The 19106-nt window shown below is 36.2% G+C and overlaps 1 protein-coding gene across 9 annotated transcripts in view; it reads right to left on the reverse strand.

Annotated features, from left to right (window-relative positions):
• ZC3H13 (zinc finger CCCH-type containing 13) overlaps nt 1-19106 on the reverse strand; it is a 143772-nt gene continuing 124666 nt past the window's right edge. For 6 of the 9 annotated variants that reach the window (XM_070409141.1, XM_070409144.1, XM_070409146.1 and 3 more), the window contains 5 exons: nt 18093-18605; nt 15026-15178; nt 13549-13749; nt 9459-9622; nt 1-712 (listed from right to left, as the gene is read on the reverse strand). In XM_070409141.1, the coding sequence (XP_070265242.1) occupies nt 542-712; nt 9459-9622; nt 13549-13749; nt 15026-15178; nt 18093-18605 (1202 nt within the window). In that variant the 3' untranslated portion in view covers nt 1-541. The remainder of the gene's footprint in view (nt 713-9458; nt 9623-13548; nt 13750-15025; nt 15179-18092; nt 18606-19106) is intronic. The other 3 variants (XM_070409142.1, XM_070409145.1, XM_070409148.1) reach the window with 1 other exon arrangement.

Genomic DNA, 19106 nt, shown 5'->3' on the forward strand with positions numbered 1-19106 from the left:
ACCCATTAAGTAACTTTATTAGAACTTTAGAAAGGAAAAAAAAAAGTATTTTGGCTCCCTCCTGCTAGAGGTCTGCCTACAAACACGACATGCTGGATCTGCGTCCTCTTTCAAGTGTTCTGTACAGCACAGTATTGCACAATGTGTGCATTCATTCTGTAAATACAGTTTCTGAATAAAGTTGCAGTTTCCTTAGGGATAATCCAGAACATGTGAGTGGCTCCATTTAATAAAAATCTTTGTAGGCTGGAAGAGCAGTGACAACCGTTTTCCAAAACTTCGCTTTTAACAAAATGTACAAAATAAACTACTAAATCTAGATGCTTCCACATTATTTTGCATGAGTATTAAGTACAGTGTAAAATCTTGAGTTAGCCAAAACTAATGTCTAAACTTTACATCAAAATTTTTCTTCATTCTTTTAGCATGGCTAATAAATGTTCTGCCACTCACTACTAATGCTTGTGAAACCAAAGAACTTTGAAAAAGAATATGCACTGCTGAAGAAAGAGAGTACCAAAAATGTCACTGAATTTCAGTCTTAAGATACACACAGTTCCTGTTGGACAATGGACTGTGAAAGTTTACTATCTTCAGTCTTTTCATGTCCTGGGGCATGGCAAGTAGTCTTCCGCTTAAATAATCGCAGACTCAATCGTAATAATTCATTGTCTACCATTGGAGTACTTGTGTAAGCTTGCTTTACCGTGCCCTATTTGGAGAAAACAAAACAAAACAAAACAAATGTACATTATTAGTTGACAATAAAAAGGTTAACTTCTAACAAAAATATAAAAGTTATAAAAAAATTAATTGGGGATGGCTATTAGCTGTATTGGATATCTAACAGTAAAATTAGGAAATGTTTTCAGACTTGAGGAATCTAAGGAAAAAAAGCAATATTTATTTATTTATTTATTTATATTTTTATTGATTTCAGAGAAGAGGGAGAGAAAGAAACATCAAAGATGAAAGAGAATCATTGATCAGCTGCCTCCTGCACAACCCCTTCTGGGGATTGAATCCACAACCTGGGCATGTGTCCTGACTGGGAATAGAACCGTGACCTCTTGGTTTACAGGCTGACACTCAACCACCGAGCCACACCAGCCAGACAAGAAAGCAATCTTTAGAGGGCACCTGGTCTAACTTCTTACCTAATGTAGCAGCCTTCTCAACAATCCCTGACAGGTAACTGACTAGTGTTTACTTCATTTCTAATGAGAAAAAAAAGAACAAAAACACACCACACCACACTGTACAATCTAAGTTGAACAGTACTACTTCTTTTATATGTTGAAATAAAAATCTCTTTTATGGAGCTATACACTAACTCAATCTTCCTTTTACATGATAGTCTTTCAGTTCTCTAAAGAGAAGCACTAAACATTCTACACTCCTTACTGATATGTTAATGCTCCGTAAGATGTGGGCTCTAGAATGGAATAAATCTCCCTTGAACTAAAATGTATATCTCTATTATGGTAACTTAAAGCTACATTAGCATTTTTGGAAGTTATTGTTATAAAATTTTGTTAAATGTTCTCCAACCATGTGTATAATGAAGTAAAGTTTGAGTATCTCCAGCCTTCTGCCATTTATTTTCTTGCTAGGATCCTTAAAGGAACAGTGTATTCTTTGATCACATGTGCATTTATAAAAATACAGAAAAACTGACTTTTTATGCATAGTTCTGTGAATTATTACCCATGCAAAATCATGACCCCAGAGACATTTCATCACTGAAAAAAACTCCCTTTGCTGCCTCCTTGTATTCACACCCTCTTTATTCTGTAACCCTTGACAAACAATAAATGTCTATTATTGTTCCAGAACATCTTATAAATGGAATCATACAGCAAATATGATTTTTTAAGATTAATTTCTTTCACTTCATCATAATGCCTTTGAAATTCTTCCATGTTGTTGATAGTACTAAAGGCTTGGTTATTTATTACCAATTAGTAAGCCATTGTATGGAAGTGCCACTGTTAGCCAGTTCAACAACACTGGGCTTATTTCTAGTTTTAGAGATTGTAAATAGAGCTGCTATAAACATTTGTGTAAAGATTTTTATATGAACATAAGTTTTCATTAAAAAACAAACAAACATGTTTTTATTGATTTTAGATAGAGAGGAAGAGAGCGAGAGAGAGAGAGAGAGAGAGAGATGAGAGAGAAACATCTATCAGCTGCCTCCTGCATGCCCCCTATTGGGGATTAAGCCCGAAATCCAGGCATGTGCCCTGACTGGGAATCGAACCAGTGACCTCTTGGTGCATGTGAAGATGCTCAATCCTCGGAGCCACACTGGCCAGGCAAGTTTTCATTTTCTAAGGTAAATACATAGCAATGGGATTGTTAGGTAAGTATACATTTACCCTTATAAGAAATTACGAAACTCTCTTCTAAAATAGCTCTACCATTTTGTATTCTCACCAGCAATACATCGGAGTTTCAATTGTTCTGCATTCTCACCAAATTTGATTTTTTCAGGGTTGTTGTTTTTTAGCTATTTGTAATAGGTTGTTAATGGTATCTCATTGAAGTTGTAACTGCATCCCCTAAAGCTAATGATGTTAAACATCTTTTCATGTGCTTATCAGACATTTCATCCTCTTTGAAGTGTCTACTCAAGTCTTTCACCCACTGAAAAAATTGGGTTTCTTTTTTCTTACTGTTAATTTTTGAGTTCTTTATATATTCTGGATACAAGTTCTTTTTCAAAATGTGATTTGCAAATATTTTCTCCCAGTATACTTGTCTTTACAGTATCTGTCTGTCACAGAATAAAAATTTTAAACTTTGAAAATAAATTATTTCAAAATAGAAAGTTTTAATTAAAAAAACAACAACGGCTTTTAAAACTCTTTCCCCCCAACTGACTGGTCATAAGAGTGTGGGTCTATTTCGGGATTCTGTTTTGTTCCATTGATCTAAGTGTCTATCCCTTCACTAATACCACACCATTTTGAGTGCCGTGGCTTTATAGTAAATCTTAAAATCGGGCAGTGTGAGTCTTTCCAACTTTATTAATCTTTTGTTCATCTTTTTAAAAATTATTTTGGCTATTCTAGTTTCTTTGACTTCCCATGTAAATTTTAGAATCAGCTTGTCTATATCTACAAAAAAAAACCTGCTGGAATTTTTACTAGAACTGTGTTAAATCTGTATATCAACTTAGTGAGAATCACAATCTTAACTATATGGAGTCTTCCAATCTATAAATACAATATGCCTCTCCATTTATTTAGGTCTCCTTTGATTTTTTACATCAGTGTTTTGTAGTTTTTAGCACATAGACCCTGAACATTTTGTTAGATTTATACCTAAGCACTTCATTTTGGGGGAGCTGTTGAAAAGGACAATTTTGTTTTCATTTCAGTTCCTAGGTACAGAAATGCAATTGCTTTTTGCATCCTGATTATATCCTGTATCCTTATTATCTCACTTATAAGTTCTAAGGATATTTTTTGGTAAATTACTTTAGACCTTTTATATAGGCAATTATGTTGTCTGTGATTAAGACAGTTTTATTTTCTTTCCAATCTGTATGCCTTTTATTTTTCTTGCCATACTGAACATACTAGGACTTCCAGTACAATGTTGAATAGGGTAGTGAGAGAGAACCTCCATGCCTCGCTCCTGTTCGCTGCGGGATATCTTTCAAACTTTTACCATTAAATATTATTATGTTAGCTAAGGCTTTTTTGTAGATACCATTTATAAGGTTAAGACTCCTTCCAATTCCAGTTAGTTGAGAATTTTTACTGTAAAGGAATGCTAAATTTTGTCAAATATTTTTTCTGCATCAACTGATATTGTCATGTATTTTTTCAAGTTTATAATATTAAATCAGCCTTTCATTTTGAAGATAATGCATACTAGGTTGTGGTGTCGTATTCTTTTTATACATTGTTAATTTGATGTCTTATTATATTTGAGGATTTTTACGTCCATGTTCAGGAGAGATATTGATCTGAAGTTTTCTTTACTTATGATGTTTCTGCCTGGTTGCAATATCAGAGTTTTGCTGGCCTCATAAAATGAGTTGGGAAGTATTTCTGCCTCTTCAATTTTCTTAGGAAATTGTACAGAATTGGTGTTAATTTTTTCTTTAATGTTTGGTAGATTTTGCCAGTGAAACCATCTGGGGACTGTAGATTTCCTTCTCAGGTTTTGAACTACAAATTCAATTAAAAAAAAAACAACAGACATAGCACTCTTCAGGTTATCTATCACTTTTTTTTAAAAAAATAAATCTTTATTGTTCAGATTATTACAGTTGTTCCTTTCCCCCCCCCATAGCTCCCCTCCACCCAGTTTCCACCCCACCCTCTGCCCTTACCCGCCCCCCACTGTCCTCATCCATAGGTGTACCATTTATGTCCAGTCTCTTCCCGCACCTCCTTTCTCCCCTGAGAATTGTCAGTCCACTCCCTTTCTATGCCCCTGATTCTATTATATTCACCAGTTTACTCTGTTCATCAGATTTTTTATTCACTTGATTTTTAGATTCACTTGTTGATAGATATGTAATTGTTGTTCATAATTTTTATCTTTACCTTTTTTCTTCTTCTTCCTCTTCTTAAAGAATACCTTTCAGCATTTCATTTAATACTGGTTTGGTGGTGATGAACTCCTTTAGCTTTTTCTTATCAGTGAAGTTCTTTATCTGACCTTCAATTCTGAATGATAGCTTTGCTGGATAAAGTAATCTTGGTTGTAGGTTCTTGCTATTCATCACTTTGAATATTTTTTGCCACTCCCTTCTGACATGCATAGTTTCTGTTGAGAAATCAGCTGACAATCGTATGGGTACTCCCTTGTAGGTAACTGCCTTTTATTCTCTTGCTGCTTTTAAGATTCTCTCTTTGTCTTTTGCCCTTGGCATTTTAATTATGATGTGTCTTGGTGTGGTCCTCTTTGGATTCCTTTTGTTTGGGGTTCTCTGTGCTTCCTGGACTTGTAAGTCTATTTCTTTCACCAGGTAGGGGAAGTTTTCTGTCATTATTTCTTCAAATAGGTTTTCAATATCTTGCTCTCTCTCTTCTTCTGGCACCCCCATAATTCGGATGTTGGTACACTTGAAGTTGTCCCAGAGGCTCCTTACACTATCTTCATATTTTTGGATTCTTTTTTCTTTTCAGGATGGGTGTTTTTTGCTTTCTCGTATTTCAAATCTTTGACTTAATTCTTGGGATCCTCTATTCTGCTTTTGGATCTCTATATATTATTCTTTATTTCAGTCAGTGTATGCTTAATTTCTAGTTGGTCCTTTTTCATATCCTTGAGGGTCTCACTAAATTTATTGGCGGTTTCTAGAAAATTCTTAAAAAACCTTCTAACCGTGGTTTTGAACTCTATATCCAGTCATTTGCTTTCCTCCATTTCTGTCATTTGTGATCTGTTTCTTTGTCTCCGTATTTTGGCTGCTTCCCTGTGTTGATAGAGTGGCTTTGTGTGCTAGGTGCCCTATAGGGCCCAGTGGCTCAGCCTCCCCAATTACCTGAGGTGGACACTCTTGTTGCACCCCTTTGTGGGCTTTGTGTGCACAGTCTTGTTGTAGTTAAGCCTTGATTGTTGTTGGTATCACTGGGAGGAATTGACCTCCAGGCCAATTGTCTGTGAGAATCAGCTGTGTCTACAGTGGGAGAACTTCTGTGCTGAAGACACCCTTATGGGGCAAGACTTGCTTCAGTGGGGCTTTGGTGCTCACTGAGTCTGCCCCCTGAGTGTGTCCCTTATGGATCTGAGGAGTTGTAATCTGGATGGTCCCACTCTGACCATTGGGTACATGGGCTCTTGGATCTCGAAGGAGGTGCTAATTTAGCCTCTGCCTGAGGCTACCCAGCAGGAGCTACGAAGAGATCTGCAGATTCCTCTTCCTTGTTTGGGGTTTGGAGGTGCTCAGATGAGGCCCAGCTGTGAAGCAATGCAAGCTGCTGTGGGGCCTTGAGCCTTCTTTCGGATGTTCTGGGTCTCTCTGACCCAGCTGCAGTTTGTTAGGTAATTTTAGATCTCAAAGGGCCAGCCCATTCATATGCAAAAGCCTCTCCGCACAGCTTGGGTGGGGCGAGGTCTCAGGGAATCAACAGGGTGGAGGAAGCAGCTATGGCTTCTCCTCAGTCCTACCCTAAGAGGCCCCGCGTCTCAGTGTCCCGTGGTAATCGCTGCAAGCACCTCCGAGAGAGAGAGAGAAAGCCACCCTTCAGTTCCAATTGATGACAGACAGTCCAGTTTCTCCCCGTATGAGTATGGGTCCCCAGAGACTTGCCTGGAACTGGAGTCAGGGCCGTCGGGAGCTTGAGACTCCCTCCCGATTGAAAAAGACACTGGCGTCCTCCGTTGCCAGCCCTTTCCACGTGTACCTCGGTACCTCTGCACTTTACTTCCGCACCTCCTCTGAGTCTCAGTGTGCTTTTCTCTTTCCTTCTAGTTGTAGAATTTCCACTCAGCCAGCCTTCCTGTGGTTCTGGGTGATGTCTGTTTTGTCTTTAGTTGTAGTTTTGAAGTTGTTGTGCGAGGCAGCAATTTCAGGTGTTTACCTATGCCGCCATCTTGGTTTCTCCTATCTATCACTTCTTGAATAAGTTTTGATAGTTTGTAGCTTTTAGAGGAACTGATTCTTTTCTTCTAAATTGTCAAATTTATGTGCATAGAGTTGTTCACAGTACTGTGTGATCCTTTTAATATTTGTGAGATTTGCAGTGGTATTCCCTCTTTCACGGATATTGATAATTTGAGTTTTACTTTTCACTTTATCAGTATGGGTAGGGGATTGTCAATTTTATTCATCTCTTCAAAGAATCAGCTTTTGGTTTCATGAATGTTCTCTTGTTTTTCCAGTATGAATTTTATTGATTTCTGGTATTATTTCCTTCCTTTTGCTTGATACAGGTTCTGTACATTCTTTTAATACTACAATGCAGCTAAGAGTTCTTTTAGTACCCTTCACCTATCTTTTCTGCTATGCACTATAATTTAGATACTTTAAAAATCATTCTCCTAAATATAATCATGCCAATTTACGGGGGGAGGGGGTCAATGGTTTTCTACTTTCTTTTTGTCACTTGGTACCCCTTACCTCCTATTCTGTACTTTTCTTTCATAGTCAATGGCCTGTGCCCCGTATGAAGGACTATAAGATTCTGAGCAATGGTTCTCAAGAAATTTTCAGGGGCATTTTTGGTTATCAAAAATTTTGAAGCCATTATGGCATATTAGAGAAGGAAACAGGGAATGTTACAAAATATTTTTTAATAAAAAGGGGCAGGCCCTGACCAGGTGGCTCAGTTGGTTGGAGTGTCACCCATACACCAAAAGAGGTTTGCAAGTTCAATTCCAGGTTAGGGCATATATCTAGGCTGTGAATTTGATCCTTGGTTGGGGCACATATGGGACGCAACCAATCGATGTCTCTCTCCCTCTCTCAATCTCTGTCTCTCTCTCTCTCATCAATAAAAACATACCCTCAGGTGAGAATAAAATAATCCTATATAATAAAAGGGTAATATGCAAATTGACCCTAACAGCAGAATGACTGGGAATGTCTGGTCACTATGACACACACTGACCACCAGGGGGCAAACGCTCAATGCAGGAACTAACCCCTGCTGGTCAGTGCGCTCCCACAGGGGTTCTCTGCTCAGCCACAAGCCAGGCTGACGGCTGCCAGTAGAGCGGTGGTGGTGGGAGCCTCTCCCGCCTCCTCAGCAGCGCTAAGGATGTCTGACTGCAGCTTAGGCCTGCTCCCCGCTGGCAAGTGGACAACCCCCAAGGGCTCCTTGGCTGCCAGAGAGATGTCTGACTGCCAGCTTGGGCCCAATCCCCCAGGGAGCGGGCCTAAGCCAGCAGGTGGACATCCCCCGAGGGGTCCCAGACTGCGAGAGGGCACAGGTCAGGCTGAGGGACCCCCCCGAGTGCACAAATTTTTGTGCACCGGGCCTCTAGTAAATAAATAAAAAGATACACAATTCTGATTAGATTAAAATCCATAGAGTCTTTCTCAAGTGGGGTTCCTTACATGAACTAAACATAAACAAAAAATAATTTGCGTGATTATATTTTATTTAAATACCAAGGATGATATAACTATTACCATTTTAGATACATAAGATGTTGATTCGGCCCTAGCCGGTTGCTCAGTGGTTAGAACGTTGGCCCACGGACTAAAGGGTCGCAGATTTGATTGAGGTCAAGGGCACACCTCGGTTGCAAGCTCATCACCACCCAGGTTGGGGCATGTGAAGGTATTATTGTTTCCTTCAATCAACGTATCTTTCTCACATTGATGTTTCTCTCTCTCTCTGTCTCTCCCTCTCCCTTCCACTCTTTTTAAAAATCAATGGAGTCCAGCTGGCATGGCTCAGTGGTTTAGCGTTGACCTATGAACCAGGAGGTCACAGTTTGATTTCCAGTCAGGGCATATGCTGGGTTGCTGGCTTGATCCCCAGTGTGGGGCATGCAGGAGGCAGCCAATCAGTGATTCTCTCTCATCACTGATGTTTCTCTCTCTCTCTCCCCCCCACTCCCCCTTTCTGAAATCAACAAAATATAGTTTTAAAAAAATCAATGGAAAAAATATCCTCGGGTGAGAATTAAAAAAAAGAAAGAAAGAAAAAAGAAGTTGATTCAGTATATACAGGTTTAGGGCCCTAGCACTTGATTCTCTCAGAGAAATTTCCAGTTGAGGAAGGCTGCAAGGAGAGATGAGTACTTAAGCAACAGAATAAAGATTACTAGGTACATACTGAAATGGGAGTACAAAGGAGAGAATGATTGTAGCAACTCTGTCGAAAGTAATTTTCAGTCAGGTCGTTAAGCTGAGAAGACTTTAAAATTTTCCTATTCCTTATATCTGTTTCCATTTAAATGTTTAGAGATGAGTTCATCCCTCTCTTTCTCATAAATTTAATGTCCTCCACAAATCTGAGTATTTTTCTTTAATGAAGTATCCTTTATTTAGCAATGTTTTCCTTAATGTTTCCAAGTAAAAAGTTAACAAATTAAATGCTTATCTAAATTTTTAGGACCAACTTTCTTTTGTCACATTACCCATGCCCACCAAATCACATTCCCAAATTAAAATCCTTAGCTTCAAAAAGTCTAAAACATTTTCAATTTCTAATATCAGATCCCTTCTCAATCTAAACTAATTTCTATTTCTCTCATATTTCAATTCCCTTTATTCTTCCCAAGTAAATGCGTACATATAATCACTTGTATTTATCTCCCTCTCTTTCAACTTGATACACTCTCATAAATTCTATAAATATTCTCACCATATTCTGGGGAATATTTTTCCTTAACCCTCAATTTAAATAAATTTCTAGTATGTTTAATTATCTAAAGAAACTTTTCACAATGAAATGAAAAATATTTAAAGCAACCAAATGAACAGTATGTAATTCATAATACTCAACAAACACTTTGCATTTGTACCAAAACAATAATACCTTCTCATTTTTAACAAGCTGCTTTCGGATTGCTGAATCCCGTCTGAAGCATAATGCTTTACAACATGGTCCAAGATTACTAAGAAGACTTGCTCTTTCTTCTTTTCGTAGTAATGCAGCCATATTGAGAGCCCCCAATTCATGTTCAAAAAGATTGTCTGCATCTTTCAAAAACCAAAAACACACATTAAGTTTTCCTAAAATATAAAAGTAATACTGCTTAGATGAATATTCCACAGTCTGTACTTCATCAAAGTTACCAACATTGATAAAAATTATTTTACATTAAAGGCGATATATTCTCTGTGAAAGTTATTCAGTGTGTAGTTTTGTTGCTAGTCTGAAACAAAAATAAACTTTTTGACAGCCACTTTAAGTTTAAGGTACAAGAAAAGCAGACTCGGAAGCGAGAATTTAGACACTGATTACAACTATTAACTGGGAAGAAAAGATCAAGTTAAGAATTAATGAAGTCAAATTCAGAATATTGCACACCATCAACAACTACTTAAAGTTCTAGATTTCAGGACCTTACTGTAGCAAGATTCAAATGTAATAATATGACTACAGTCTGTGATCTCTTAAAAAACCAGTTAGGAAGTGATTAGGTGTTAGACAATCTGCAAATTTTATCCTACATTTGGGTCACTATAAAATCCTGGCAATGTATTAAATTAAAATACTTAGTTTTAAGTCAAAACATGCAAGATAGGGAAACATTATAACAGAATAGAGCCAGTCAATAATCAAAATAAATTACAGACTAAGCAATAACTTCACAACTAGCATTCTAAGAATTGGCCAAGAGTGCCAAAGGTACCAGGTACTGCTTCTATAACAAGATGATCCAATAGGTTAATGTTAGAGCCCACAAGGAAAAGCAGTAAATAACACATAAGTAAAAACAAAACAGACACCTTTGATTGAAACAGCATTAAATATTTCATTCTCATTTTCTGAACTGTAAAGCATAGTGAGATTAGATAATTAACAAAAACCTAGTCTCAGACAATATACTTAGCAAATAAGTTATATACATAGTCAATAGGTATATGATATAAGAAAAGCTTCCACAGCTGGACCAGGATACCTTATAGGCAAAGAAGGCAGTTCCTCAGGTGATTCTGAGATACAAATGTCTGGGCCAAACAATGACAGTCACATATGTATACCATTAAAAAAACAACAAAAAAAACCCATTAACTACCATTCCATTATAGAAGAATTTGCAAGGAGACCCATGCCATCCTTGAAAATTGCTCAAGACAAATTTCTTTGTATAGGAATTCTTAACATATACTTGTAAACCTCCCTAGACTGATTAAACACATACTTAAGTACAAGCAGAACAAAGGAAACAAAATAATTGGAAAAGTGTAACTCAAAAGAATTTAATCATACTACAATGAGAAAACCTAGAAAAAAGCAATTTAAATGTTAGTATATTGTTGATCCTTGAACAAGGTGGGAGCTGGGGGCGGGGAGTGCCAACCCACTGCACAGTAAAAAATCTGCCTATAACTTTGACTCCCGCAAAACTCAGTTGTTCCTTGGAATTCACAGGGGAATTGGTTCTAGGATCCCCCACAGGTACCAAAACCCAGAGATGCTCAAGTCCCTTATATAAAATGGCGTAGAACAATGCATCCATGGATTCCTAACTGTGGATCAAAAATACTGCTTTTTCACCCGAGGTGACTGTATGTATATTGAAAAATCCACATATAAGTGGACCCACACAGTTCAAACCCGTGTTGCTCAACAGTTAACTGTGCATACAATAAGTTTTATACTTTAAGAATTTAAGGTTCCTGGAATATTTTTAAAAGTTACATATGGTGCTGCCCAGCTGGCTCAGTGGTTGAGCATCGACCTATGAATCAGGAGGTCAGGATTTGATTCCTGGTCAGGGCATATGCCCACGTTCTGGGTTCAATCCCCAGTGAAGGGCATGCAGGAGGCAGCTGATCAATGATTCTCTCTCATCATGATGTTTCTGTTTCTCTCTCTCTCTCTCTCTCTCTCTCTTTCCCCCCCTCTCCCTCCCTCCCTCTTTCCCTTTCTCTCTGAAATCAATAAAAATATATTTTAAAAAAATTGCATATGGTGCCCTAGCCGGTTTGCTCAGTGATTAGAGTGTTGGCCTACAGACTGAAGGGTCTTGGGTTTGATTCTGGCCAAGGTCACCACCTACCTAGGTTGCAGGCTCAGTCCCTGGCCCTGGTCGGGGCACGTGTGGGAGGCAACCAATAGATGTGACTCTCTCACATCGATGTTTCTCTTTCTGCCTCTCTCCCTCCCTTCCCCTCTCTAAAAAAAATAAATCAATGGAATATGCTCGGGTGAGGATTAACAACAAAATTACATATGGAATGTGGGGATTGGGGCACTGAAATAGACCCAGTAAAATAGAAAAATTGGTATCAATTCTTTCACAAATATTTATTGAATACCTACTATGTGTCAGGTAGTTTTCTAGGCATTGGCATAATTAGTAAGAACATATTATTAGACACTGGATAGAGCAGTAAACAAAACTAAGTTCTATTTCTTAGAAAACTTATATTCAGCATCCTATGTCAGTTCTCTAGCAAAGCAATCATAGCAAAATATAGGACTGGTAAAGAACAGTGAAATCCCTCTCTACACGTGTATTTTCATTATTTTTTTTTTTTTTTTAAATATATTTTATTGATTTTCCACAGAGAAGAAGGGAGAGGGATAGAGAGCCAGAAACATCAATGAGATAGATCAGCTGCCTCCTGCACGCCCCCCAGTGGGGACGTGCCCGCAACTAAGGTACATGCCCTTGACCGGAATCGAACCCGGGACCCCTGAGTCCACAGGCCGACGCTCCATCCACTGAGCCAAACCGGTTCAGCGTATTTTCATTATTGAGAGTAAGCCAGGGTCAAACTGTATATTATAATTAGCAAAATTATAATATAATTTCAAGATTTTAACTTGAAATGCCATTTGCAAAAGTCACAGGAGTCAAAGGTGGATAAGACCTTAGAGGTTTCATTTCAACATTTTATGCTCATAGGAGTTACTTGCTTAAGATCACAGAGCATCCAAAAACGGTAGAAAGAGTAGAGCAATAACCTAAGACTTCGGTCACCTGTCAGGCTATACACATTCACAATTATAATTTAAATATGTTTCATACACATACATTCTATATTGACTGAAAAATATTAAAATCAAGAGTTTTACTGATTGTTAGCAGCTGAAAGGACATGGATTCATGAAACTCTTAAAAGAATTTTTTAATATTAATAAAAAGCTTAATTCTTTTAACTAAACATTTTCACTCTCATGAACATTATATAAAAGTAAATAATGTTACTTTCATCTTTTACCTCCTTTCCATACGCCCTCCTCATTTTTGTCTTGATAAGGTCTAAAATCAATGTGATAAAATAGTTTCAAATTAAGGGGTAGCAGTTAATATTTACTGAGTGTTACAACACATCAGAAACTGTTGTAAGTATTTTACTTGTAATAACTCATATGTTCCTCCTAACAATCATATGAAGTTGGTGGTGTCATTGTTCCCAGCTTAAGATGGTGACACTAACACAGAGAGATTAAATAATAGCTAGTAAGGGGTATGTCTATTGGAATCCAGACCATTTGGCCTAAAGACCCAGTTTTTAACAACTTTTTTAAAGGTTCAGCCTACACAACTGTATTTGGGTAGAATTCCCCATTTCGCAGGAAAAAGGGTTGCCAAGAAATCCATTTTGCTTAGATATGGAAATATCTAGTCTATTTCCCTATGCTCTGCTTCATTTAGCCCTGGTGAAACAATTGAGTAATTTGTTCAAAGTAATTTTGATACAAAAAGATAATTATGCTATTTTCACAACTTTTCTATGAGAGTAACTTTTTCTCAAAATAAATTTTAAAAAGAAATTCTCTCCATGAGAATTAAATGATGAATAAGTGGTTTCTCAAAAAAAAAAAAAAAAAAAGATAAATCCAATATTACAATATTATTAGTGTTACATAAGAACAGAACATAATCCTTTCAAAGGCATCTTAGTATTTATAACACACAATGTACAATCAAGTAGAACAGAATTACCTTTGGGTTTTTCTAAGAGTCTCTGACATGTTTCTTTGACTTTAGTAAAGAGTTCAGAACCTGCCAGCTTTTTAGAAATCCCAACTCTCAGCATAACAGCTCCAGGTGTAAATTTTAAGAGTGCAGCCCCAGGCTCTCGTGGTTCTTTTGGATGCTTTGGCATAAGACCAGACCAATCCACATCTATCACATCTAATGGATCTGTAAAAAGTTAAAGAACAGGAATATTTTTACACGAAGAAATAGTATTCTTGTTATCTAGAGAGAAATACAAATTGCAAAACATAAAAAACCATTAAATAATACTTTAAACCAAAAAATGTCATATTCTTAAGACGAAAGCTTTCTAGGAACACTCATATTTAGAATCTAAGGACCTTTACAAAAAACAACAGAACTTTCTCACCAAAAGAAAACAGGCAAGCAAACAAAAACCCAACCAAATTCATTCCTACAAATTGCTTGAGAGATCCCAATGAAAGAACTCCATTATTTCACAAAGAATAATAGGTCTGACATTTTGAAACTTGGTATCAGAATTCTTTCACAGGTTAAATCTAGGAATCTATTTTGCATCCATGTGCACACACACATGCATGCACACATTTTACTTTTTAAAAACAAGTAATTCATTATGAAATTACTTTATAACTCGGGCAGTTGCTCTTATTAAGAACAAATAATCCATCTATGACAAGGAGTAGTTGAGCAAATTAATAAAATAATGTTCTATTTAGAAATACACAGTAGCCAGTAATAAAGATAATAATCATACAGACCTTCTACATTAGTAAAAAAAAAATAAATCGTGAAATATAAGAGCAAATTAAAAAAAAATCAAATGTAATATTCTACATTCTCAGACAAAGCAAAGACCCTCACTATGATTAAAAACAAACTCCAAAACTTGTTATTAACAACCAGACTAAATGGGGTGATTGATATAGTCAACAAAGTAAGCTCTGGCAAGGCATAAAGTTGTGTAAGTGAAAATAATTACTGAATTTAGAAAATTGATAGAAAGAGGTATAGAAATAGTGCTCAAATATAATTTCAACTATTATAAATTTCTGAACAATTATTTCCACAGTTGGTTTAAGGCACCACAGTTGTGAAGCTCTGTACCATATACCTACTATCTAGAACACTGCCAGAAAATCAGGACTATTTGGCTAGATTCCAAGTTATATAAAATATGAATCTTAAACTCTGAAAAGGAAATCTTACGATTTTGCTATTTTAAATGAGGCCTTTCCCGATTCAAAGTCTACTTAAAAATGAACAAAGCATTTTTATTGACTATAATTATTGATAATTACTACAATTTTCATTTTACTGGACTGTCAATGTTAATTAAAACATAAAGGGGGAAGTTCTAACTGACTTTATTCAATTCTTATAGCACGAAAGGGAACAAAAATATCTTCATACCATAAATCATATAATTTTGTGATCAACCACCTCTGCAAATGATTACCTGGCATCTTCTCCTCATCCTGCTGGTCCTCCCTCTTTTCAGCATCACCTGCCAGAATTTCATCTAGTTCATCATCACTGATTGGCTCATATCCTTCTCCAGCACCTGATCCTAATGAATGTGCATCATCTAACCTGGATTCATCATCTCCTGCTAATTAGAAAAATTAATCTCATGTCAAAGGGGGTGTTAAGGGAAAGAATGTCTAAGTCAAAACAAAGATGTAGAGCCTGTGTCATTAAAAAAAAAATCAGAAAAGTATTTTCACAGAAAATGATATTTCTTAATTATTCAAAACACTTGAATAAAAAAAAAACCTGAAGAAATATAACTCAATTAGTCAAATTTAATTTTAATGGCAAGAACACCATAGGAACAGCCATATTAAAATAGGTTATAACTGTTAAAATATGTGAAATAGAAGCTAACATGTTAATGTTGATTAATTAACATATTATATAACATAATTTTATATAGTAAAACTTTAAGTAAATCCAGACAAATATACTAACTTCAAAAGGATGCATTAATTGCTTTACTTAAACTCATGTTTTTATTGATTTTTAGAAAAAGTAAGGGAGAGAGAGAAACATTGATGTGGAGAGAAACATCAATAGGCTGCCTTCCCACACAGGCCCTGACTGGGGATCGAACCTCCAACCGAGGTATGTGCCCTGACCAGGAAATCAAACCTGCAAACTTTTGGTGTGTAGATGACACCCTAATCAACTGAGCCACCCAACCAGGGCAAACCTCATTAAAAACTTGCAAACATGTTAATAAAATTTAGCTCATATAAATGACTTTATAGCAGTGAGGTAAAAATATAAAAGTGCTATTAATTCTCCCCCTAAATCCCAATTTACCTTCCCTATCCCAACATTATTCTTTAATTAATGAACATAACTTTATAAATAATGCTATAATACAATTTTAAGACATTTTTATTAGTACCACTGGTATATATTCTACTTCTTGATTTCACCAACTTTTCTCAACCATTTATTCCCCTGGTGAGTTAGTTGTGAACTTAAATTATCTTAAAATTACAGAGTACATTTAATGTTTCTAACCATTAGTTATCAATATACTTTATTAAGTTTATAACATGAGTTTTCAAAATGCAACAGTATGCTTTATAAATATTTGCAGCAAATAAAATATAATAAACTATGAGGTGTTTCTAAACATTCTAATAATTTTCTATTCTATTAAATTCTATAATAATTTCCCCATACCCTCACCAATTCAGTTATAAGACAACCAATTTTAATAACTTCATTATATAAATATACATTTAAACAAGTGCAAATGATAGGATTTTTCAATTTTCAAGTTTATCCAACTCATTTTCCTACTTTAGATGAATAAAATGTTTCATCTCACAGTAGGTAATTCACCTCTATATTTCTATGCTATGTTATCAATGACCACAACCAATGAATGATACAGTTTTAAAAAAGGGTCACAAGAGAACTATTATAATCATTAGTTCAATTATATTCAATTACGTACCTCCATTATTATTATGGCTCCCAAACTGATGCTATCTGAACTCAAAACTGAGAGGAAAATGTAATTGAAGAACGTTGAATGTTTTTGTCAAGTAGAAAAATGTGTAACAGATGACATATTGGGATATTAATTCAGATAACCAAAAGATGTAAGGATGTTTCATTTTAAAAGAATGTGAATTTATTCTGGGCCCAATGCTACAAGATGGCCAATAAAATATTACTGTTTATATACTAAGTATACCAGAAGTTTCTTTGGGGGCTTGAAGTAGACAGGTTATGAGAGAACAATGTTGTAAGCACTGGTATCAGAACTAGACAGTGCCATGGAGACAGAATTTCCAGGAGAATTCTCAGGGGAGCCATACTATTATTACCTAGGCTATAATTTACCAAAGAATAAAATGTAGGGCATGTATGTATAATCAAAATACATTTTCATTTATCTATCATTTATTGTGTCTTTGCTATAGTATCGATGATAAAAAAATGAAAAGCTAAGGTCCTTTATAATTCTGGAGAGAAATCCAAATAATTATAAAATAAGTATAGTAGAGTGCAGGGATGCCATAAAAGATGTATAAATAAAGCGCCATGTTAATTTTAAAGAGTTAAGACTTTAGCAGAGGAGGCTTCTTAGAATAAATAATCCATAAACTGGGACTTGCAGTTTGAGTTAAAAAGAGAAGATAAAAAGGAAAACATCTATGAGATAATGAGAAAAGCAGGTGCAAAGAAGGCTAAAGAATGCAACCCATTCAGAGAATGCAGAGGCATGAGTCAGTCTCTATAGCAGACTGGGGGTGAAGGACAAAGAGTGATGTTCCACACAGCTAAGGCTGGCTCTGAGTGAGCTAAAAGGCTGATGTGAACTGTTCAGGGTTCCACATTCTAGGAATGGGGAGCGCAAATAGTATTCTATAGTCAATCTGTCGTTAAATGCCATTTCAGGTAGTGTTATTTTCATATATATTTCTTCTCAACTGCCATAGAAACAGAAACAATTAATAGTTTTTTTAATCCTTTTCACAACCAAGAAGTCACTTCAATTTTTATGATTTCTTCTATTTTTTTTTTTAATATCTACAGACACTGCATCTAATAATCTTTTATTTTATTTAGGTTTATTTGAACTAAGTCTGCCTTGATAGTAATATGAGGAGAATAGATTTTGTTTTTCTTATTCATTTATTTATTTTTTGGGAAAGTGGAAGAGAGAGGGAAAGACAGAGAGAAACATTGATATGACAGAAACACATTGATTGGTTGCCTCCTGCACGAGCCCCGACCAGGGCCTAGGCTGGGGAGAAGCCTGCAACCAAGGAATGTGCTCTTGACCAGAATTGAACCTGGAACCCTTTGATTCACAGGCTGACGCTCTATCCACTGAGCCAAACCGGCTAGGGCAAGGAGAACACATTTTAAAAATATGCCTTATAAAATCTATTTTTCCTTAAAATAATGGAGTCAGTAGGTTACCTTTTAAAACACTGGTTTTCTATAAAATCTGAAAAGGAATGGAGCAGTACAACAGACAGTAAGGTGTGACTCACCTTCTAGACTCTCAGTTCTTCCAACTTTATTTATATCTTCAAATCCCTGTATGGATGCTACATCTTTATCCATTCTTTCTTTATCCAAAGCTACAGAGTCTCGAGAAGTGCCTTCTAGGTCTCTTTCATGTTCAGTCTCCACTTTTGCTTCACTGCGTTTTACAGACTCTGCTTGAGAACTATCAAAAATTCTGTCTCTGTCTCTGTCCCTTTCCACAGAATCAGAAATTAGTCTCTCTCTTTCCCTGTCCACGTCTCTCCTTTTGTCTCGTTCTCTCTCTCGTTCCCGTAATCTATCTCGGTCCCTGTTACGCGACCAGTCTTTATCAGCATCTCGATCCCATTCTCTCTGCCTTGTATCTCTCCTCTCTCTTTCCCTGTCTCTATCGTGCTCATACCGATCACGTTCTTGAAGCCGATCTCTGCTATCAAATGACCCAGATCTTGAATGAACCTGTCGATCTGACTCAGGAGAACTTCTTCTTGAACTATGGCTTCTTGAATCCTGGCGATCTAAAATAAATATATCATACACAAAGAGTTAACATGATAAAATAGTAATAATATGCTTCATTTTAGGGTCCTTTAAAGTTTACAATTTATCTTTTTCTATATTTATTCCCACTATTCAAAGAACTCATTTAAGGAAAAACTGATCTCTCAAAGTGCTAACTGAAATATGTAAAACACATGTTTTCTTGTCTATTATCACTATAACCACAAAATAACTTCAAAGAAGTAAGTACATAAAATGATTACACATTAACAGAATCATCACTTCATTATCTGATCTCTTCTTATCCCCCTACTTTATTCTCTGTGGTCAAAAGAGAATGAACTGACTCTTGGAAGAGCAGAAAGGTTAAAATTTTAGGCATGAAAAAATGAGTTGAATACATAAGCCCTTTCACCAAGATATCCTACTAAAATCTTGATATTAAGCAGACTGACATCACTGAGTGTACCTTTATTATAATATTGATATTAATGTGGTAACAGGTAACATTTTGGAGG

The sequence above is a fragment of the Myotis yumanensis genome, unplaced genomic scaffold (genome assembly GCF_028538775.1).
Source record: "Myotis yumanensis isolate MYYU_CA2020_CCGP unplaced genomic scaffold, mMyoYum1.0.hap1 SCAF_3, whole genome shotgun sequence".
Lineage (NCBI taxonomy): Eukaryota > Metazoa > Chordata > Mammalia > Chiroptera > Vespertilionidae > Myotis > Myotis yumanensis.